The sequence below is a fragment of the Anabrus simplex genome, chromosome 2 (genome assembly GCF_040414725.1).
Source record: "Anabrus simplex isolate iqAnaSimp1 chromosome 2, ASM4041472v1, whole genome shotgun sequence".
Lineage (NCBI taxonomy): Eukaryota > Metazoa > Arthropoda > Insecta > Orthoptera > Tettigoniidae > Anabrus > Anabrus simplex.
In genome coordinates, this window is record NC_090266.1 from 558,181,224 (window position 1) to 558,206,729 (window position 25,506).

Consider the following 25,506-nt stretch of genomic DNA (forward strand, 5'->3'; position numbering starts at 1 on the left):
ATTTTTAATCCATTGTATCATCACATGTTTTATTTTAATATTGTCCACATGACAAATGACTTTGTATTCTAATTTGAGCCTTACAATTTTAATTGTCTTTTCTCACAGTTTTATTGTATATTCAAGTTTAGCATTTTAAGTTTGACAAAAGGCTGAGAATGCCCTCTAGTAAGGGCGAGACATGTACCATTAATCTATGTATATAGCTGTTTTATAAAGGTAACCGCAGAACAGTGTGTTCTATTGAAAAGGTGGAACATTAAAAATACCTTTGTTATTTCTTATATGAATAACTTTCTATACGGAAAAAATCATGAGGATAATAACTTGTAACACTTTATGCACGTTTGCATGCCTGCATTCAACAGTCGGGCGATTACAACGGTTATTAATGGACTAGCATGGCACATTTATGATGGCTTTTCTCGCGCAGATATTAACTTGTAGTCCTGAACCTTTAATTAGTTAGGTTACCTCGCCAAATATATTGCCAAAATTTCCATAAGCTGGATTCCTTATTTCATGGTGTTTGGATATTCTTTTCCGCCAGTGTATATTGAAGGATAATGTGTTGTTGTGGCTGATTGTAATGGTTATATCGAGATAAATAAGTGAATTGTTATTTTCTGACCCTGTAGTGAATTTTTTTTGTGGATCAGTATTATTAATTTGCTCAAGTACTATGTCTCTGTTAGTAGTGTGTAGGTCTAGGATAGATGGGCTCAAAAAATGAGTTGAAACATGTTTGGGTGAAGTATTGTTGATAAAGTTTTCCTGCCATAAAGGATGGGAAAGGGGCTAGGATTGGGAAGGAAGCAGCCATGGCATTTGCCTAGTGTCAAAATGGGAAACCATGGAAAACCATCTTTAGGGCTGTCGACAGTGGAGTTCTAACTAGGATAAGTTGAAAAAAGTATATATTCTGTCAAACACACTCGGTTGCTTCTCAAAGAACTATAAACTATCGTGATTGAAGGACAGTAATTTCTTAGTGAAATACTGCATCTCCAAAAGAGAACTGGGAGAATTTGTAAAAGTAAACATACCTCAGGCTGTATACACAGAGTTGCTAGCATTGCGAGACATAAATTTAAAGAGAAATTAGGGGAATTTAATTGATAAAGAATGTTGGTATTGCTGTTTTCTTATCTCATCTTTCCAAAGAATTTGTTATAACTTACATTCTTTGTATATTTGACTAGCTCTTTGGTCTTCCCTTAATCTTTGATCTCATAGGCTGTGGTTGTAATGCTTTTCTTATAATTGCTCGTAATTATTGTGGTGAGGATTCACTGTGACTGTTCATTTAATCAGTTCTTTTAACATTCATAAAGTGTTGTTTTTATAAGCCAACATGGGCAATAGAATATGTCTTAAGTGGTGCACATTATAAGAAATGAGAAGGAGAAGGAACAGAAATTAAATGTTGCATCAAGCAGTGAATTTAGAACAGAATGTGTTCATCTTATAATGTCTTTGAGTTGCAGCGATTATATCTGTCTTTCTTTGACACAGCTAAGTCAGATGCTAAGAGATAAAAAGCTTTTGGACCTTTATCCATATATTATCACTGCACTGAATATCTATCTGCTCTGCTGAACAGTCTTTTCCGTTGATGACAGTATGTTCAAAATTTAAGTTTCCATTAAATTACAATCATGTGAATGGTGAGGAAAAGAGACATGGCACGCATGCTGAAGCAACATGAGTCTATCATTGAATGCTGGACAAGATGCTGAAACCAAGTGTCATTGACTCTAGCACTTGAATTCAAAATTAAGGATTCTACACAAATGAAAGTGATATTAGTCTCCCAAATCCAACCCCTCATCCAAACTGTGTGTGGGGGGAACAATGGCATGAAGCAATGGACTGCCTGTAGGGGTGAAGTACAGTGGGGACTTTGTGTGCCGTAAGGCTGCTATGGTAGCAGTAAAGGCCCAACAACAGGAACATTGAAAACTGAGGGCTGGGGAAATTTTTTATAAGATCTAGATGGGTTAGAATAATTGATGTATGAACTGAAGGCAAACATAGGAGAAATTAGGAGGGAAGAAACCCAACAAAAATACTTTAGTAAATGCTGTATTAAGTAAATAATTTGCAATAAATATTCTGTGAATGAAATCATTAAAATAATTAAAAAGGGTTAACAAGAAGAAAATAGTAACTTCATGACTAGATAGAAAAATATATAAAATTTTATATTAACAAGAAAATAAAGCAAAAGTTTGCTGAATGTCGTAATATTAGAAGTGAAAGAAATTTTACAAATACAATTATTAATTAAATAGGTCTGAATTACAAATAGATGAACACTAAGGTAGAGCAAAAAAGAGTTAGACTCGTTAGTCCAAAAATTTACTTGAAAATGCCCGAAGCGAAGGATCTTCAAGACACAGTAGTTGCTTAATAGTCTTTAACCAGAAATGCATAAACATTGATGTGGAGAAAAAAGTCTGAGACTCTGTAGTCAATAATTTTACTTTCAAATGCCCGAAGTGAATCTTCAAGACAGTTATTTGATAGTATTGTAGCGAAGCGTCTTAAACTGATTGTGACAGTGATTGTAACATTTGAATTTTGAATTAATTGAAAAAGGTGTCAGTTAATGGAATTCTATTACTTAACTTTACATTCCATGTCAAACAGCAATACATAGAGTGGATTGAAAGGAACCACACAGCATCTTGAGAAGTGTGGTCAAAATTCTCATAGTAGCAATTGATAGACGTTCTTGTAGATGGTGGAAGTAAAAGCCTCAATCCCAGCGGAGAGAAAGGCGAGGTTAAAATCAATCATGTTGCTGCATGTTGACCAGAAAGCTACTGGTGCGGCCTTGAAGGTAGGTTACAGCCATTGTTTAGAGTGCAAGCAGCTGGACAGCATGTAGAGTTACGGTCAAAGTTGACCCGAAGTTGGCGAGTAAATAGTCCCAAAACACCCAGCGTGTTGGCTGTAAATAACGTAGAATTTTATCTTCTTTCTTTTATCTCTTCTTGAAGAGCAGAAAAAAATTACCACAGCATGTTGTGGACATTGGCGATATAAGAAGTGAAAGGCGACGACCAGCGCGTTGTGGCCGAATGACACAGGAAGAGAGTGAAGCGCTATATTTATACCTAGTAAGGGGGCTGGAGCTATGACAAGAAACTAAGATTGTGTGGGCTCGAGAAACTAATTAGTAATGGGAAGTTATACACAAATATACCGAAATATGAGAAATATAATAAGGTTGCATGGTTATAAATTGATAAGGAATAAGCTAAAAAAAGAGCAAGTAAGTAAAATGACGACTGAATGACATAATAAGAAACGTCACAGTGCACCAGTCCATTGACCAATGAAATTTAAAGTATGGAAATCTCGATATCAAAACAATCATATATGATACAGGCAGTGTTAATGAAACAATTTGGTGAACATAGACTTACCAGTAGTCATCCACCCTTTGCTTTGGTTTTTGTAGGTGTTTAGCTGTAGGTTTTTCTCCTTACCAATCACTTGACGCAAGTGTGATAAAATGATATAACTTGAAAACAATATTCTCTCACCCATGGGTAAATAATGCAAGTATCGAGCTCGAATTATTATTATTATTATTATTATTATTATTATTATTATTATTATTATTATTATTATTATTGTTACTACTACTACTACTTGTAATGTATGGCTATGAAGTGTTTACATCCATTTAGTATTATTATTAGTTTATGATCACATGATTTGTGAGGTTATGTCATGAAACATTTGCTGTACAGTATATAGATATTTATATGAGTTTTGTTAATGTAAGAACCTGTATATAATTTATTATTACCTGTAAATGTGATTTGTAATCAGCTACAGAATTGTGTAAAACACTGTAACAACCAGAATGGCACTAGATCAGACGAGATGATGGTAGAATATTCTGTACATTATAACGATGTTGTTAGGCACTCGAGAATTTACGAGAAGGTATTTTTGTAACGTATCTTTCTAGACGCCTGGCCAGCCACGTATATAAAGAGGTGGTCTTAATGGGAGAGACGTGTTATTGTTTAGTAGGAGTTTCACTGGTGAACACGTGTTGTGGTTAGGCTGACATGCCGATGTAGGCAGTTGGTAGTCAACTGTTTCAACTGTGGTCTGGACTCCTGGACTCCCATGATCCACCCTATCAAATGCTTCAGACAGGTCAATCGCGATACAGTCCATTTGACCTCCAGAATCCGAGATATCTGCTATATTTTGCTGGAATCCTACAAGTTGAGCTTCAGTGGAATAACCTTTCCTAAAACCGAATTGCCTACTATCGAACCAGTTATTAATTTCACAAACATGTCTAATATAATCAGAAAGAATACCTTCCCAAATCTTACATACAATGCATGTCAAACTTACTGGCCTGTAATTTTCAGCTTTATGTCTATCACCCTTTCCTTTATACACAGGGGCTACTATAGCAACTCTCCATTCATCTGGTATAGCTCCTCTGACCAAACAATAATCAAATAAGTACTTCAGATATGGTACTATATCCCAACCCATTGTCTTTAGTATATCCCCAGAAATCTTATCAATTCCAGCCACTTTTCTAGTTTTCAACTTTGTATCTTATTGTAAATGTCATTGTTATCATATGTAAATTTTATTACTTCTTTGGCCTTAGTCTCATCCTCTATCTCGACATTATCCTTGTAACCAACAATCCTTACATACTGCTGACTGAATACTTCTGCCTTTTGAAGATCCTCACATACACACTCCCCTTGTTCATTAATTATTCCTGGAATGTCCTTCTTGGAACCTGTTTATGCCTTAAAATACCTATACATACCCTTCTATTTTTCACTAAAATTCTTATGACTGCCAATTATGCTTGCCATCATGTTATCCTTAGCTGCCTTCTTTGCTAGATTCAATTTTCTAGTAAGTTCCTTCAATTTCTCCTTACTTCCACAGCCATTTCTAACTCTATTTCTTTCCAGTCTGCACCTCCTTCTTAGTCTCTTTATTTCTCTGTTATAATAAGGTGGGTCTTTACCGTTCCTTACCACCTTTAAAGGTACAAACCTGTTTTCACATTCCTCAACAATTGCTTTAAACCCATTCCAGAGTCTGTTTACATTTTTATTTACCGTTTTCCACCGATCATAGTTACTTTTTAAAAACTGCCTCATGCCTGCTTTATGAGCCATATGGTACTGCCTAATAGTACTACTTTTAAAACCTTCCTTTCTATCACATTTATTTTTAACTACTACAAAAACAGCTTCATGATCACTAATACCATCTATTACTTCAGTTTCCCTATAGAGCTAATCTGATTTTATCAGCACGACATCCAGGATATTTTTCCCTCTCGTTGGTTCCATCACTTTCTGAATCAGCTGTCCTTCCCATATTAACTTATTTGCTATTTGTTGGTCATGCTTCCTGTCGTTCGCATTTCCTTCCCAATTGACATCTGGCAAATTCAGATCTCCCGCTACAATCACATTTCTTTCCATGTCGTTTCCCACATAGCTGACTATCCTATCAAATAATTCCGAATCTGCGTCAGTGCTACCCTTTCCCGATCTGTACACTCCAAATATATCAAGTTGCTTATTATCTTTAGAAATGAGCCTTACGCCTAGAATTTCATGTGTCTCATCTTTAACTTTTTTGTAGCTTACAAATTCTTCTTTCACCAGAATGAACACTCCCCCTCCCACCCTTCCTATCCTATCTCTACGATACACACTCCAGTGCCGTGAGAAAATTTCTGCATCCATTATATCATTTCTCAGCCATGATTCAACTCCTATTACAATATCTGGTAAATATATATCTATTAAATTACTTAATTCTATTCCTTTCCTTACAATACTTCTACAGTTCAACACTAACAATTTTATGTCATCCCTACTTGATTTCCAGTTCCCTGTTCCCTTATCACCGCTCCCTAGGCCATCCCGTTTCCCTGATTGTACCTCCCTATTACCCTTCCAAACAAATTTCCTAACTTATACGTACCACTGCGGTTTAAATGAAGGCCATCTGAGCGCTTATCCCTATCTCATACCCACCCATTAGGATCTAGAAATTTCACTCCCATTTTCCCACATACCCACTTCATAGTCCCATTTAAATCCCCAATCACCCTCCAGTCAGTATCCCTTCTACACAGTATTCCACTAATAACAATCTCCGCTTTCTTATCATCGCCATAAAATCTATCCGTGTTGGTGCGACGTAAAGCAGATTGTAAAAAAAAAAAAAAAAAAAAAAAAAAAAAAATTGTATGGTTTGCTCTGCAGTCAGTTGAGCAGTCTGCCTCTGTATAAAATAACAGGAATAAATATTCTCAACTCTTTGACAGATTTTGTTAATAACATTTTCTGATACAACTGAATTATCTGCTGCTGTGTTGATGTGCAGTGGTGAGAAATGCAGCAAGCAGATCTTTGCTTCATCATCGATATTCCTCAGGGCCCAAGATAGTAATCTGATTATTCTGCTGTCATTAATGCAGTACTATTTATTTTCCCTGGTCAGCATATTATTCTCAGCACACCCTTAACTGTTGCTGTTTGTTACAGGATTGTTTCAGCACTGTGAATTTTTTACACACAGGAAAAAAGCTTAAGAATACAGAATCATACCCTATGAATTATGTGAAAAATGCTAGAAAAATTGAAGGTTATCCATATCAACTATTTCCACCTTTCCTCTGAAATAATTCATACATATTGGGCAGCATGATATTAGTAGCTTGGATTATACACATTTGAGCATAATCACTGTATGTGTGATTTCTTGTCTGTTTCCCTCTCCTCACCCTATAATTGTGTTGAGCACTGTTCTTCTTTGTAAAACCTTGTATGTTACTGTTTAGTAAGCTACTATTAACAGTTCATTATCATTGCTGATACATTTTTACCAGTTATATTTATTAATTGCCTCTGATGTTCTAGTGAACTCCCATCAGATGTGTTACCCAGCTAACATTCGTGTAATATCCATTTTATCATTAGGTTGAACTCAGTCACCTTCAGAAGGCCTTTGCATCATTAGCTGGACAGATGAATATAATATTCTCTCAGCGTTTATGGTACGTTATGTTGGAGCAGTTCCTCATGAAATACGTATGGAGTGGCACTGGGATGATAATGGTATCGTTGCCCATTCTTGCAACAGATGGCAAAAACTGTAAGTTATACAAGATAGAAGTATGTAGTTGTATATTCAAGTAATGTTAAGTTCCTTCTTGTTGTATTTCATTTGTTTTTATGGAAGTTTTTGGCAAGGGAAGGGAAAAACTTAAAACTCTTGAATAATTTTTATTTGATGGGAAAGAAATAACTTATTATAAGTCAATGGAAATTGCTCAGAGATGGTGATTGGCTGGTTTTCACATCCTGTAGAATATCCCTTTTATACATATTACCTTTCAGAGTTAAATAATTGGCTACTGAGTACATCCTCTAATTAGATAGTTGTTCAAAGAATAAAAGTGCCTGAACAAATAGATTTCTACACATTCGATTTTGTTACATTAGAACAATTATGCTGTAGTAAATTACATATATTACTTTATAGTTATAATCTAGATATTTTCATCCCTCTGAAATGAAGCAATAAGCTATTCTATGAATCCTTTGGTAGAAATTGAAAGAAAGAGCGAATGATTTATCCATGCCTTAAACCAGCTAAATTTTTGAAGCTTAGAAATGAGGATAGTTTGGGGGTGTGTGCAGACACGTGCGCGCACACGCCCGGGGATTTTTGGTTTGAGTCTAGATGGCTGTCTCTTTTTAATTTCTTTCAACTTAGAATATACACTACTTTAAGAGAAACAATCCTCTGAAATCTTTTCTAAATTTCATGTAGAATATTATTCATTCATTTTGACATTATGACCTTATGCTAGTCTTGACCTCAGTTACATTTCCTTCCAGATGGGTACAAATGGTGTTTGTCAATATTCTTTAACTTTGGACTGACTGTTGGGTCTTCATTTTAAATTACTGTATTTCAAAGCTTATTTACAGAGATTTAATCTTGATGTGAAATACAGTTGTAATGCAAGTTGTATGAAAAACATGTTCATAATAGTATTCCTTGTCATAAATGTTGAAATTTTATCTTGATTCCTGCAACTTTAGCTTAGCTCTCACTATAGACTGATTTCAATTGCATGTGTAATTCAAAGTGAATAGGATATGAATGAGTTTAGTCTGCCTACTGCATTTTAATTATATCACTAGCATAGCTTGTAATTTTAGAGCTAAATGAACTGTTGTTTGGAAATAAACTTGTCTTCACATGAATTCTTGCTGATGTCCAAGCTAGGAATCTCCTGCAAATAAACTAGAAGGTGAGGGTTGCTTGTTCATAATATTAATTGTGAAACAGGCCTAATTGGATTGAAGCCATGCTTTTCAGTGTTAACTTGCAAGAAATAGTGAGTTTGGTGCTAATTCTTTTTCCAGTTTTAATTTATACACTGTCAGATCAAAAATATCCAGGCACCTGCGTGAAACTGTCCTCTGAGTGTTCCTGAGATTTACTGCCCAATAGTGGACATTAATACAGGATGGGCCCATACTTGGCCTTCATTTCAGCTTGAACTCTGCGAGGGAAACTATTGGACAGCTGTTGGAACATCTACGGGGGAATGGCAAACCATTCTTCCTGCAGCACTTCAGCAAACGTAGTTTGTGATGTGGGTCATCACAATTGAGCGAAGTCACCATTCTAGTAAATCCCAGAGGTATCTGATGGGGTTAAGGTTATAGCTCTGGGCTGGCCGGTCTATTTCTGGAACCTTATTGTCGAAACCACTCATGAACAGACCCTGCTTTATTGCAGGAAGTATTACCATTCTGAAACGCTCTGTGATAATTTCCAAACCGATCTTCTACCAACGACAACACCCATCGGGTCAAAATATCCTATACCTGTCCACCTTTAATGTGCTCTGTAGTATCACAAGAGGAATGAGTCTCTTCTGTGAAAAACACCTTCACGCCGATATCCCCACCTCTGCCAGATTTCACTGTGGGTCCTGTATAGACTGTCATTTATCGTTTACCTGGCATTTGCCACCCCGTTTGCATCTGACTGCCACATACACTGCTGTGCAAAACTTAAGGACGAGATAGGTAAAGCAACATAACATATCAACTACTCGGTGGAAATGAATGAAAGTGCGGTAACATGTTGCCAGATGTCTCCCACACGTGCATAGAATCCTGGCGTGAGGTCAGCGCGACTATAGTGCCAAATTGGACTGGCCCCACAAAATGAGGCAGTTGAAGGAACGGGACTAGACAGCGTGAGTCAATAAGCGAGCTGTTACGCTGCACTGTGGTGGTGTTATACATTACAGTATGTCCCAGAGACAACATTTGGATGACTTCACACGGGGAAGAATCATTGGGAAACTGGAAGAAGGATGAAGTGTGACGAGTGTAGCCCAGGCGTTTGGTATTGCTCATGGCATTGTTTCACGTGCATGGAGAGCATTCCGAACCACAGGCACTGCTGCCTGAAAGAGAGGAGGGGGTCAACCACGGTCAACTACAGCAGCGGATGACTGCTACGTTGTGCAACAGGCAAGAAGAGACTCACTTCAAACAGCAGGTGCAATTGCAACCACATTCAACAGGACTGCAAGGCACCCAATCTCAAGCTCTACAGTGGCCCGACGACCATTACGTTGTGTTCCATTGACACCCGCACATCGGCAGCATCGTTGCAGCAGCGATGTTGCCAAGAACATCAGGTCTGGACCGACAAGGAGTGAGGTCACGTGCTCTTCTCAGATGAGTGGTGATTCTAGACGTACCCTCATCTGACAAGAGGCAGGAACACATAATGCACCCAGGAACATTGTTGAACATAATCATTTTGGTCGTTCAAGTGTTATGGTGTGGGGAGGCATGGGCATACCGACCTCCAAATCTTTGAATGGGGTACACTCACTGGTCAATGTTATTCTGACAGTGTTCTCCTTCCCCATGTACGTCTCTTCAGGGGTGCGTTCGGCCCTGACTTATTTTTTATGGATGACAGTGCACGACTGCATTGAACAGCGCAGGAGGAGGAGCTCTTGGAAAGAGAGGAAATTCGACAAATGGACTGGCCTGCTTGTTCCCCCCAAGTTAAATCCATCGAGCACGTGTGGGGCATGTTGGGCAGACATATTGTAGCATGTCCACATGCATCAACGATCATCTAGCAGTTGTCATCTGCGTTGGTGGAGGAATGGAATGCCCCACCACAAGAACTCCTTGCCAGTATTCTTCTTCTTCTTCTTCTTGTCGTAGGTACGACATTGTAACTGACGTAAAACCTTCAATTATTATGTTTAAGTTGAAGCTGAGTTGGGAGAAGATCAATTTGGCTTCAGAAGAAATGTAGGAACACGTGAAGCTATCCTGACTTTACGTCTGATCTTAGAGGATCGAATCAAGAAGGACAAGCCCACGTACATGGCATTCGTAGATCTAGAAAAGGCATTCGATAACGTTGATTGGACCAAGCTATTTATGATTCTGAAGATGATAGGGATCAGATACTGAGAACGAAGAATTATCTACAATCTGTATAAAAATCAGTCTGCAGTGATAAGAATCGAGGGCTTTGAAAAAGAAGCAGCAATGCAGAAAGGAGTGAGACAAGGCTGCAGTTTGTCCCCTCTCCTTTTCAGTGTTTACATAGAACAGGCAGTAAAGGAAATCAAAGAGAAATTTGGAAAGGGAATCACAGTCCAAGGAGAAGAAATCAAAACCTTGAGATTTGCCGATGATATTGTTATTTTATCTGAGACTGCAGAAGATCTCGAAGTTGCTGAATGGTATGGATGAAGTCTTGGGTAAGGAGTACCAGATGAAAATAAATAAGTCCAAAACAAAAGTAATGGAGTGCAGTTGAACGAAGGCAGGTGATGCAGGAAATATTAGATTAGGAAATGAAGTCTTAAAGGAAGTAGATGAATATTGTTACTTGGGTAGTAAAATAACTAACGATGGCAGAAGTAAGGAGGACATAAAATGCAGACTAGCACAAGCAAGGAAGAGCTTTCTTAAGAAAAGAAATTTGCTCACTTCAAACATTGATATCGGAATTAGAAAGATGTTTTTGAAGACTTTCGTGTGGAGCGTGGCATTGTATGGAAGTGAAACATGGACGATAACTGGCTCAAAAGAAAGAGAATAGAAGCTTTTGAAATGTGGTGTTACAGAAGAATGCTGAAGGTGAGATGGATAGATCGAATCACGAATGAAGAGATACTGAATCGAATTGGTGAGAGGAGAAAAACAATATATATACAAATCTCCACCTTATCAATACAAATTTATTTTACATTAAGCAAGTAAATATAGTCAAATAGTCAAGACTAGTTTCGACCCCTAGGGGGTCATCCTCAGTTGACATGCAATAAAAATTGTATTGTTCATAAAAACATCACATATAGTGGTAAAAGTTTGGACTAATTTAGACTGATCATTAATGTTGGTATGTCTAATGCATGACTAGTGTGCATCGTTCATGAAGACACATATCACCTTACTGCTACTACCATCCAATTTCTAGGTTATATAATATGGAACACACATATGTTTGTGTAACTCAACAGTGGCAAGTTCAACTATGTACACAATTGGCTATTGATTAGTCACATGAAAGTACAGAACACTGGCTTGAACATTTCTGATTGAGATATCAATGCAACACCTTACTTGCATACATCCTATAAGCTAAATTCAGTTTGTAAGGCCCATTACTTCTGATTGAAACTTAGTATGAAGTTAAAATTTGAATAAAAATATTTGCTAATGCAGACATTAAAATGTTGTTAAAATGGGCATATAGTCAAAAACAGTGGTATGTATGCCACACATGTCTAGTTAAAAATACATTACATTGATGTTGTTTATGTGCGGTACAACATGTACACTGATTAGGAATAAATGAGGTTTGTATATATAGTGTTCCAACAAAATGGATCCATAAAAATATTATATGTAAAGACAATTGGTATTATAATGATCCGCTGCAGATCAGGTAATGCTGTTTATTTGTCTGGAGATATTATTGGCAGCTACAGATGTTGGAGTTATTAGAAAAGTTAATGGCGCATGTTTTCTTCGTAGTCGCGATGTTTATAGTTGGTGGCATTAGTCAAATATGTTGAAAGTTATGCGTCTTGGTGCACGTTGATTTGTCCTGGGAGCTTATATGTTGTAAAAAACAAGGTGGAGTGTGTAAAATGTTGGAACCGTGCGTTCTTTGTAGCTGCCTGTTGGGATCCCAACAGGCAGCTACAAAGAACGCACGGTTCCAACATTTTACACACTCCACCTTGTTTTTTACAACATATAAGCTCCCAGGACAAATCAACGTGCACCAAGACGCATAACTTTCAACATATTTGACTAATGCCACCAACTATAAACATCGCGACTACGAAGAAAACATGCGCCATTAACTTTTCTAATAACTCCAACATCTGTAGCTGCCAATAATATCTCCAGACAAATAAACAGCATTACCTGATCTGCAGCGGATCATTATAATACCAATTGTCTTTACATATAATATTTTTATGGATCCATTTTGTTGGAACACTATATATACAAACCTCATTTATTCCTAATCAGTGTACATGTTGTACCGCACATAAACAACATCAATGTAATGTATTTTTAACTAGACATGTGTGGCATACATACCACTGTTTTTGACTATATGCCCATTTTAACAACATTTTAATGTCTGCATTAGCAAATATTTTTATTCAAATTTTAACTTCATACTAAGTTTCAATCAGAAGTAATGGGCCTTACAAACTGAATTTAGCTTATAGGATGTATGCAAGTAAGGTGTTGCATTGATATCTCAATCAGAAATGTTCAAGCCAGTGTTCTGTACTTTCATGTGACTAATCAATAGCCAATTGTGTACATAGTTGAACTTGCCACTGTTGAGTTACACAAACATATGTGTGTTCCATATTATATAACCTAGAAATTGGATGGTAGTAGCAGTAAGGTGATATGTGTCTTCATGAACGATGCACACTAGTCATGCATTAGACATACCAACATTAATGATCAGTCTAAATTAGTCCAAACTTTTACCACTATATGTGATGTTTTTATGAACAATACAATTTTTATTGCATGTCAACTGAGGATGACCCCCTAGGGGTCGAAACTAGTCTTGACTATTTGACTATATTTACTTGCTTAATGTAAAATAAATTTGTATTGATAAGGTGGAGATTTGTATATATATTGTTTTTCTGTAAAGTAATATCCATCAATACGGAAATGAAACTTATAAATAACAGTTGGTGAGAGGAGATCGATTTGGCTAAATTTGACGAGAAGAAGAGATAGAATGATAGGACACATCTTAAGACACCCAGGACTTGTTCAGTTGATTTTTGAAGGAAGTGTAGGGGGTAAGAACGGTAGGGGTAGACCAAGGTATGAATATGACAAGCAGATTAGAGCAGATGTAGGATGCAATAGTTACGTAGAAATGAAAGAGTTAGCACGTGATAGGGTGGCATGGAGAGCTGCATCAAACCAGTCTATGGACTGATGACTCAAACAACAACAACATTTTAATTATAGTTTATTTAATGCTAAATTATCTTTTATTAAGTGTTAAACATGACTAGTATAGGGTTCCTCTGTAAATATGTAGTATAAAATTGTATAACCTCAAATACGTATTGTATAACCTAAAAATCCATAGAGTCGAAAGCTGTAGAAAATTCCATAATGTTTGTATATTAGACTTATTGTACTATATTTGGTATATCTGAAGGGTTCTGGTAACTTACAGTAAGGTTTTATTATCCAGATACATGTAGAGACATTACGAATGTTGTAGATATTTCCATGTGTGTTATTAAATTGGAAACGATCGTTCGAGTACCCATTCGACTAGCTGGTCGATGGACATTTTGAGTGTGTTTCATTAGAGTGTTGTAAGAACTCTTCCAGAAGTCGATCATTCTAGATGGTTGGTCGAGTAGTATAAATTTCGAGCTGTCAGTCAGTGAAGGCAGTTCTCAGTTCTAAGTTCGCAGATCTTGGTTCTTGGGACTCAGGCAAGTGATGGACTGGGAGTGACTGTTGGGCTCTGAGGAGGAGTCAGATCTTTGGACTCAAGTGAGTGAGGCGGTGAATTCAAAAGAGTATGTTATAGTGCACGCGTCAGTATTGTTGATATCTGTACTTGTCAGAATCGACTTCAGGGTACTCCGCTATTGAGTGTTTTATATAGTGTCATTTGCGACTGTGTATAATTGTGTGAGTAGTATAATAAGCGGGTTCGGGCGCCACCTCCACCTCAGGCTCCCAGTGGCCACCTCCACCTCAGCCAGAGGCCTCCCAGATGCCTCCTCCACCTCCACCTCAGCCAGAGGCCTCCCAGAGGTCTCCTCCACCTCCCGCGGGAAATTTGAATTTGTAAACAAAGCCACGTGCTTTTTGACAGCTGTCATCGACAACAACGCATCGCTAACCTCAGTACTGCCATCTTGACGGGCCTAAACCTCAGTAGTGCCAACTTAACCTAACTAGCGCGAGGTAAACAAAGCCACGTGCTTTTTGACAGCCACGTGCTTTTTGACAGATTTGTAAACAAAGCCACGTGCTTTTTGACAGCTCTCATCAACAACGCATCGCAAACCTCAGTACTACCATCTTGACGGGCCTAAACCTTAGTGGTACCAACTTAACCTAACTAGCATGAGGTAAACAAAGCCACGTGTTTTTTTGACAGCCACGTGCTTTTTGACAGATTTGTAAACAAAGCCACGTGCTTTTTGACAGACAACAACGCATCACTAACCCCAGTACTGCCATCTTGACGGGCCTAAACCTCAGTAGTACCAACTTAACCTAACTAGCGCGAGATAAACAAAGCCACGTGCTTTTTGACAGCCACGTGCTTTTTTGACAGCTGTCATCCGCCATCTTTAAACTACAGAGCACCGTGCTGCCCTCTTTCGTCACCTGTCATCGGCAGTGCTGCCATCTTGACGGGCCTAAACCTTAGTGCTACCAACTTAACCTCACTAGCTCGAGATAAACAAATCCACGTGCTTTTTGACAGCTACGTGCTTTTTTGATAGCTATCATCCGCCATCTTTAATCTATAGAGCACAGTGCTGCCCTCTTTAGCTACTTACCTTTGAAATGTGGTGGCGGATAATTTGAAAAATGCTTTTCGACAAGCAGCCATCTTTAATCCAGAGAGAACAGTGCTGCCCTCTATGTGGTGGCGGCAAATTGAAAAATTCCACATGCTCTTGTTTGAAAACAAACTCACGTGCTTTTTTGACAGCTGTCATCTGCCATCTTTAATCCATAGAGCACAGTGCTGCCCTCTTTAGGTGGTGGTAAATTCCACGTGCTCTTGTTTGGAAACAAAGCCACGTGCAGCTGTCATCCGCCATCTTTAATCAACAGAGCACTGTGCTACTATCATGCGGGCAATTTCATCACCTGTCATCCGCCATCTTTAATCCACAGAACACCGTGCTGCCCTCTTTATGGCTACTACCTTAAGCACGTAGTAGCGGACAATTTGAAAAGTTCTGTTAGCTATCATCCGCCATCTTTAATCAAGAGAGCACCGTGCTGCCATCTTTAGCTAGATACCTTTGAAATGTGGTGGCGGCAAATTGAAAAATTCCACGTGCTCTTGTTTGGAAACAAACTCACGTGCTTTTTCGACAGCTACCATCCGCCATCTTTAATCAACAGAGCATAGTGCTGCCCTCTTTAGTTTGAAATGTGATGGCGGCAAATTCCACGTGCTCTTGTTTGGTAAACATAGCCATGTGCTTTTTTGACAGCTGTCATCCGCCATCTTTAATACAGAGAGCACCGTGCTGCCCTCTTTAGATGTAAATTCGTCACCTGTCATCCGCAGTGCTGCCATCTTTAGCTAGATACCTTTGAAATGTGGTGGTGGATAATTTAAAAAGAGAAATTCTACAGCGGCCCTCTCTCGACGCTAATTGCATAAGATGGCGGCTATACGTGACTCCTTAAGGGTGCTTACGCAAGATGGCTGCTATACATAGACGCCCTTGGGATGCTTGCTCAAGATGGTAGTTATACATGGCTCCTTATGAGATGCCCTAGGGATGCTTGCGCAAGATAGCGGCTGCTCTTATGGGACGGCTTAAGGGTCCTTGCACAAGATTGCTTGAGACGCCCTAAGGATGCTTGCGCAAGATGGCGGACACAAGATGGCGGCTGTACACAACTCCTTATGAGACGCTTTAAGGGTGCTTGCGCAAGATGGTTGCTACTCTTAGCGTAGAGGCTAACGTGTCGTGATAGTTCGATTCATTAAATTTAGGGCTTAAATGCAAAATGTTAAATATATCTAAAACGGTGCACCGTAGAGCAAAACGGACAAAATTTTTCTGCCGAATACCTAGGTTCGCAGTATGAGGAACAAGAAAATCATAGTCTAATGATGGGATCAACGGTTCGGTTCCTACTTAGGCCCTTTGGCATTTGCTCTGTTTTAGCTTGTATTGAAGCGAGTCTTCGTAACATGATCAGGTCTAGCTATGGTAGAGAGTATAACGTACCGTGCAGGTTCGATTCATTAAATTTGGAGGCTTAAATGCAAAATGTTAAATATCTCAAACGATGCATCGTAGAGCAAAACGGACAAAATTTTTCCGCCTAATACGTAGGTTCGTAGTATCAGGAACAAGAAAAAACATAGTCTAATGATGAGATCAACGGTTCGATTCCTACTTAAGCCCTTTGGCATTCGCAGCTATCTATTTCTACAAGATGGTGGCTGCTCTTATGAGAAACAAGATGCCTTGAGACATCCTAGGGATGCTTACGCAAGATGGCAGACACACAATGGTGACTATACATAGCTCCTTATGAGACGGCCTAGGGGTGCTCGCACAAGATGGCGGCTACTCTTATGAAGAAAGCTAGCTTAGAGGCTACTGCGCAAGATAACAGCTGCTGTTATGCATGTGGTGGAGGGCAATTTGAAATTCTATGTGCTTAATCAACAGAGCACCCTGCTGCCCTCTTTAGCTGAAATGTGGTGGTGGATAATTTGAAAAATTCTTTTGACAGCTATCATCTTTAAAAACAATGGCGACTATACATAGGCTGTTAAGGTCTTATCATTCTCCTCCTCCTCCTTCTCCTCCTCCTCCTCCTCCTCCCCCTTCTCTACCTCCTCCTCCGCCTCTTATGTCAAGGCATAGCTTTATATCGAACAAGTTTAAACCTGCATCGCGAAGGCAAGCGTGTGCAGCGATAACATTATTGTGCATGTTTAGACTTTCGAAACATAAGAAGAGTAGAATCAAACGCTGTACTCGATACGACATGTGATCAGAACATTGATTGATGCGTTCAGAAAAACAAAATAAGTGATCAAGACTAGAATCGAACAATGTACTCAATACATCATGTGTTTAGAATATGTCAGGGGATACGCTTGTTCTAAGAAGATCAGATTGAAACATAACAAGACTAGAATAGAACACTGTAATCGATGTTGTTAACTTCAACATGTGATCAGAACATTGATTGATGTGTTCAGAACACAAAATAAGTGATCATGACTAGAATCGAACACTGTACTCGATACAACATGTGATCAGAACATTGATCGATGTGTTCAGAACACGAAATAAGTGATCAAGACTAGAATCGAACACTGTACTCAATACGTGTGTTTAGAACATGTTAGGGGGTACCCTTGTTCTAAGAAGATCAGAATGAAACATAACAAGACTAGAATCGAACACTGTAATCGATGTTGTTAACCTCAACATATGATCAGAACATTGTTTGATGTGTTCAGAGCAAAAGTACAATTTTGATGATTTGCTTAGTGTAAAATCAAAAACTATGGAAACACACTGTGCACATATCGCGTAGCTAACTCGCTCAGTAAGCAATATTGCAAAACTACAACTTCAATGTTTTGCATAGTGTAAAAATCAAAAACACACTGTACCCATACTGCGCAGCTAACTCGCTCGGTAAACGATATAGCCAAAGTATAACTTCAAATTATTTACCTTCCATCATTCGTCTTGTGTGTAAAAATCAGTCGAACAAGTTATCGCATAAACATGGCTGAAAAAAAATCGTGATAGGGTATGGAACCCAGGGGTTACATCTTATCAGAAGGGCAAAAAGGATGAAAGGACTCTTCCTCCTCCTTACCGCACATTCCTTGGCTAAAGGGCTAATGGGCTAATGGGCTAAAGGGCTAAAGGGCTAAAGGAGCAACAACCTCGTCGATCGCTATCAGCAAGAACGCTTGTACTTTGTTAAGTGTAGAAAATTAATCTTTATTTGTAAATGGTTTCGTGTTCAGAACAAGGAATGGAAAATCCCCGAGGTGCGATGAGTTACGTTTTTCGAACTAGTGTTTGGAACACTGAACTTTTCAAGATGATAGCAGAGAGTTTAGCAATGTTCTGTTGTTGGATTTTAAATTCCGCGCTACAACATGCATAAGGTGGTAGCCTTGAGGTTTACCGCCGTAAAGATGGCAAGAGTGAGGTTAACAATGTTCTGTTGTTGGATTTTAAATTCCGCGCTACAACATGCATAAGGTGGTAGCCTTGAGGTTTACCGCCGTAAAGATGGCAAGAGTGAGGTTAACAATGTTCTGCTGTTGGATTTTAAATTCCGCGCTATAACATGCATAAGGTGGCAGCCTTGAGGTTTACCGCCGTAAAGATGGCAGCAGTGAGGTTAGCGACGCTCTATTGTCCTTCAAAGTGAGGTTAGGGTTCGTCAAGAAGACAGCTGTCAAAAAAGCACGTGGCTATGTTTACCAAACAAGAGCACGTGGTCGTGACGTCACGGTCACGTAGTATGTTGCCTCAGCATGTAAAGTTCAATGTCTACACCTACGTAGTTAACACTCTGCTATGTTCACAAGATTTTTTACACATAACTATTCTTTATGCTTTAAGTTCATGCACATAGGCTATGCTAAGATAGCAGTACAAACACATGCGAACTTTGTACATTCTAATGGAATAAGTTTAGTACTGTGTGCATCATGGATACATGATGTGTGCACGCATTTAATCTTGACTATACGTAATGCTGCTGCTTTGTTTACAAGATTTTTATACATTGCTATTCTTTATGCTTTAAGTTCGTGCACGCACAAGCGATACTCGTACGCTCTAGCAGGAGAAGTTTAGTACGATATTCGATACATACATTATCGATAGGTGATGTGTACACGCTTTAGAACATAGCTCATCTTTATGCTTTAAGTTCGTGCACAGGGGTTTGGGATACACAAAAGCGATTGCTACATGCTCTAGCGGAAGAAGTCTAGTACGATAGTCGATGCATGTAAAATCGATAGGTTATGCTAAGATAGCAGCACACTTACATGATTTTAGCACAATCTAGTGGAAAAAGTTTAGTATGATAGTCGTTTCGTGCAAAATCATTAGGTAATGTGTAAACGCTTTGAAACAAGGCTATTCTTTGTACTTTAAGTTCATGCGTCTTAGTTATGCTAAGATAGCAGCACAATCTACCTGAAGAAGTTTTGCACGAGAGTCGATACATGCAAAATCGATAGTTGATGCGTACACGCTTTAAAACATGACTATTCATTGTACTTTAAGTTCATGGGTATAGGTTATGCTAAGATAGCAGCACAATCTAGCGGAAGAAATTTCGTACGAGATTCGATGAATGCAAAATCAATAAGTAATGTGTACACGCTTTGAAACATGGCTATTCTTCGTACTTTAAGTTCATGTGTATAAGTTATGCTAAGATAGCAGCACAACCTAGCGGAAGAAGTTTAGTACGATATTTGTTGCATGCAAAGTCGATAGGTAATGTGTACACGCTTTGAAACATGGCTATTCTTTGTACCTTAAGGTCACGCGTATAGGTTATGCTAAGATAGCAGCACAATCTAGCGGAAGAAGTTTAGTACGAGTCGATGTGTGCAAAATCGATAGGTGATGTGTACACGCTTTGAAACATGGCTATTCATTGTACTTTAATTTTATGGGTATAGGTTATGCTAAGATAGCAGCACGATCTAGCGGATGAAGTTTAGTTCGATGGTCGATGCATGTAAAATCGATAGGTCATGTGTACACGCTTTGAAACATAGCAATTCATACTGCTGCTCTGTTCCCAAGACTTTTAAGCATAGCTAACCCTAATACTGCTCTTAACGACGTCGAGCTAAGGATTGATTACGTGACCGTGACGTCACGAACAGTGCTCTTGTTTGGTAAACATAGCCACGTGCTTTTTTGACAGCTGTCTTCTTGACGAACCCTAACCTCACTTTGAAGGACAATAGAGCGTCGCTAACCTCACTGCTGCCATCTTTACGGCGGTAAACCTCAAGGCTGCCACCTTATGCATGTTATAGCGCGGAATTTAAAATCCAACAGCAGAACATTGTTAACCTCACTCTTGCCATCTTTACGGCGGTAAACCTCAAGGCTACCACCTTATGCATGTTGTAGCGCGGAATTTAAAATCCAACAACAGAACATTGTTAACCTCACTCTTGCCATCTTTACGGCGGTAAACCTCAAGGCTACCACCTTATGCATGTTGTAGCGCGGAATTTAAAATCCAACAACAGAACATTGCTAAACTCTCTGCTATCATCTTGAAAAGTTCAGTGTTCCAAACACTAGTTCGAAAAACGTAACTCATCGCACCTCGGGGATTTTCCATTCCTTGTTCTGAACATGAAACCATTTACAAATAAAGATTAATTTTCTACACTTAACAAAGTACAAGCGTTCTTGCTGATAGCGATCGACGAGGTTGTTGCTCCTTTAGCCCATTAGCCCTTTAGCCCATTAGCCCTTTAGCCAAGGAATGTGCGGTAAGGAGGAGGAAGAGTCCTTTCATCCTTTTTGCCCTTCTGATAAGATGTAACCCCTGGGTTCCATACCCTATCACGATTTTTTTCAGCCATGTTTATGCGATAACTTGTTCGACTGATTTTTACACACAAGACGAATGATGGAAGGTAAATAATTTGAAGTTATACTTTGGCTATATCGTTTACCGAGCGAGTTAGCTGCGCAGTATGGGTACAGTGTGTTTTTGATTTTTACACTATGCAAATCATTGAAGTTGTAGTTTTGCAATATTGCTTACTGAGCGAGTTAGCTACGCGATATGTGCACAGTGCGTTTCCATAGTTTTTGATTTTACACTAAGCAAATCATCAAAATTGTACTTTTGCTCTGAACACATCAAACAATGTTCTGATCATATGTTGAGGTTAACAACATAGATTACAGTGTTCGATTCTAGTCTTGTTATGTTTCATTCTGATCTTCTTAGAACAAGGGTACCCCCTAACATGTTCTAAACACACGTATTGAGTACAGTGTTCGATTCTAGTCTTGATCACTTATTTCGTGTTCTGAACACATCGATCAATGTTCTGATCACATGTTGTATCGAGTACAGTGTTCGATTCTAGTCATGATCACTTATTTTGTGTTCTGAACACATCAATCAATGTTCTGATCACATGTCGTATCGAGTACAGTGTTTGATTCTACTCTTCTTATGTTTCGAAAGTCTAAACATGCACAATAATGTTATCGCTGCACACGCTTGCCTTCGCGATGCAGGTTTAAACTTGTTCGATATAAAGCTATGCCTTGACATAAGAGGCGGAGGAGGAGGTAGAGAAGGAGGAGGGGAGGAGGAGGAGGAGGAGGAGGAGAATGATAAGACCTTAACAGCCTATGTATAGTTGCCATTGTTTTTAAAGATGATAGCTGTCAAAAGAATTTTTCAAATTATCCACCACCACATTTCAGCTAAAGAGGGCAGCAGGGTGCTCTGTTGATTAAGCACATAGAATTTCAAATTGCCCTCCACCACATGCATAACAGCAGCTGTTATCTTGCGCAGTAGCCTCTAAGCTAGCTTTCTTCATAAGAGTAGCCGCCATCTTGTGCGAGCACCCCTAGGCCGTCTCATAAGGAGCTATGTATAGTCACCATTGTGTGTCTGCCATCTTGCGTAAGCATCCCTAGGACGTCTCAAGGCATCTTGTTTCTCATAAGAGCAGCCACCATCTTGTAGAAATAGATAGCTGCGAATGCCAAAGGGCTTAAGTAGGAATCGAACCGTTGATCTCATCATTAGACTATGTTTTTTCTTGTTCCTGATACTACGAACCTACGTATTAGGCGGAAAAATTTTGTCCGTTTTGCTCTACGATGCATCGTTTTCGAGATATTTAACATTTTGCATTTAAGCCTCCAAATTTAATGAATCGAACCTGCACGGTACGTTATACTCTCTACCATAGCTAGACCTGATCATGTTACGAAGACTCGCTTCAATACAAGCTAAAACAGAGCAAATGCCAAAGGGCCTAAGTAGGAACCGAACCGTTGATCCCATCATTAGACTATGATTTTCTTGTTCCTCATACTGCGAACCTAGGTATTCGGCAGAAAAATTTTGTCCGTTTTGCTCTACGGTGCACCGTTTTCGATATATTTAACATTTTGCATTTAAGCCCTAAATTTAATGAATCGAACTATCACAACACGTTAGCCTCTAAGCTAAGAGTAGCAACCATCTTGCGCAAGCACCCTTAAAGCGTCTCATAAGGAGTTGTGTACAGCCGCCATCTTGTGTCCGCCATCTTGCGCAAGCATCCTTAGGGCGTCTCAAGCAATCTTGTGCAAGGACCCTTAAGCCGTCCCATAAGAGCAGCCGCTATCTTGCGCAAGCATCCCTAGGGCATCTCATAAGGAGCCATGTATAACTACCATCTTGAGCAAGCATCCCAAGGGCGTCTATGTATAGCAGCCATCTTGCGTAAGCACCCTTAAGGAGTCACGTATAGCCGCCATCTTATGCAATTAGCGTCGAGAGAGGGCCGCTGTAGAATTTCTCTTTTTAAATTATCCACCACCACATTTCAAAGGTATCTAGCTAAAGATGGCAGCACTGCGGATGACAGGTGACGAATTTACATCTAAAGAGGGCAGCACGGTGCTCTCTGTATTAAAGATGGCGGATGACAGCTGTCAAAAAAGCACATGGCTATGTTTACCAAACAAGAGCACGTGGAATTTGCCGCCATCACATTTCAAACTAAAGAGGGCAGCACTATGCTCTGTTGATTAAAGATGGCGGATGGTAGCTGTCGAAAAAGCACGTGAGTTTGTTTCCAAACAAGAGCACGTGGAATTTTTCAATTTGCCGCCACCACATTTCAAAGGTATCTAGCTAAAGATGGCAGCACGGTGCTCTCTTGATTAAAGATGGCGGATGATAGCTAACAGAACTTTTCAAATTGTCCGCTACTACGTGCTTAAGGTAGTAGCCATAAAGAGGGCAGCACGGTGTTCTGTGGATTAAAGATGGCGGATGACAGGTGATGAAATTGCCCGCATGATAGTAGCACAGTGCTCTGTTGATTAAAGATGGCGGATGACAGCTGCACGTGGCTTTGTTTCCAAACAAGAGCACGTGGAATTTACCACCACCTAAAGAGGGCAGCACTGTGCTCTATGGATTAAAGATGGCAGATGACAGCTGTCAAAAAAGCACGTGAGTTTGTTTTCAAACAAGAGCATGTGGAATTTTTCAATTTGCCGCCACCACATAGAGGGCAGCACTGTTCTCTCTGGATTAAAGATGGCTGCTTGTCGAAAAGCATTTTTCAAATTATCCGCCACCACATTTCAAAGGTAAGTAGCTAAAGAGGGCAGCACTGTGCTCTATAGATTAAAGATGGCGGATGATAGCTATCAAAAAAGCACGTAGCTGTCAAAAAGCACGTGGATTTGTTTATCTCGAGCTAGTGAGGTTAAGTTGGTAGCACTAAGGTTTAGGCCCGTCAAGATGGCAGCACTGACGATGACAGGTGACGAAAGAGGGCAGCACAGTGCTCTGTAGTTTAAAGATGGCGGATGACAGCTGTCAAAAAAGCACGTGGCTGTCAAAAAGCACGTGGCTTTGTTTATCTCGCGCTAGTTAGGTTAAGTTGGTACTACTGAGGTTTAGGCCCGTCAAGATGGCAGTACTGGGGTTAGCGATGCGTTGTTGTCTGTCAAAAAGCACGTGGCTTTGTTTACAAATCTGTCGAGAAGCACGTGGCTGTCAAAAAAACACGTGGCTTTGTTTACCTCATGCTAGTTAGGTTAAGTTGGTACCACTAAGGTTTAGGCCCGTCAAGATGGTAGTACTGAGGTTTGCGATGCGTTGTTGTTGATGAGAGCTGTCAAAAAGCACGTGGCTTTGTTTACAAATCTGTCAAAAAGCACGTGGCTGTCAAAAAGCACGTGGCTTTGTTTACCTCGCGCTAGTTAGGTTAAGTTGGCACTACTGATGTTTAGGCCCGTCAAGATGGCAGTACTGAGGTTAGCGATGCGTTGTTGTCGATGACAGCTGTCAAAAAGCACGTGGCTTTGTTTACAAATTCAAATTTCCCGCGGGAGGTGGAGGAGACCTCTGGGAGGCCTCTGGCTGAGGTGGAGGTGGAGGAGGCATCTGGGAGGCCTCTGGCTGAGGTGGAGGTGGAGGTGGCCACTGGGAGCCTGAGGTGGAGGTGGCGCCCGAACCCGCTTATTATACTACTTGTGTGAAGGGTCATACAGTGTAAATAAAGTAATTTATATAAGGAAGTGAACGTGTTCTCCTGTGATATTTATTTAAGTCAAATAAAATCACAACGTAGAACGATCTTCTTCTTCTCCTCCTCTCTCTCTCTCTCATTGCAAAGACCTGAACAGTGCATTCAATCTTCCGATAGGGACACGTAGAGCATGCATAGCTGTCCGTGGTGTTCACACACCCTTTTAAGAACCATGTCCCTACTTTTGTGATGTCCAGGGGACTATCATGAGTCGCAGTGACTTACATGTAATTTATCATCTCTGTGTAAAAGTGTCATTTCTGTTTGTCTCATTGCATATTCCTTTCAGTTGCCTACTGTACCATACTGTAGCAGTTCTTCCTATGTATGGATCAAGTTTCATTGAGCTATGTTACTTAGCAGTAACACAACATGTAAAAGTTACTTTCATCCTTAAGTTTTGCACAGCAGTGTAGTAAGCAGATAGTAATTCAGCGCTCCAGTTGTCCATGGAGCAATGGTGGTGCTCTTTACACTCTCGTAGTGTTGAATAACATCGACCTCTCAGCTTCTTTATATAGCAGCAGCGACAGTTGTTGTAACATTTAGGATCCAGTGTGGAGAGAGGCGACTAGATATGTTCGATCAAATAGTGTATTTATGAATTGTGTTCATTCGACTGGAAAATTCTTATATTCTCACTCTAAAGCTGCTGTCACAAATAATATGATTATCCAGGTATGAATGAAAATAAGATGTGCAGTGCTGGGAGATTGAAGGTGCTATGAAACAAAGTAACCATTTTGCTCAGGATTGTAAAAAGATCGACAGAATTCACACCAGTGCAGGCTTTTGCGGCCAATGTCA

The 25,506-nt window shown here is 39.5% G+C and overlaps 1 protein-coding gene across 2 annotated transcripts in view; it reads left to right on the plus strand.

Annotated features, from left to right (window-relative positions):
- Positions 1 to 25,506, plus strand: part of Abcd1 (ATP binding cassette subfamily D) — a 349,165-nt gene that overhangs the window by 130,068 nt on the left and 193,591 nt on the right. For both annotated transcript variants that reach the window (XM_067140944.2, XM_067140945.2), the window contains one exon: positions 7,008 to 7,182. In XM_067140944.2, coding sequence (XP_066997045.2) covers positions 7,008 to 7,182 — 175 coding nt within the window. The remainder of the gene's footprint in view (positions 1 to 7,007; positions 7,183 to 25,506) is intronic.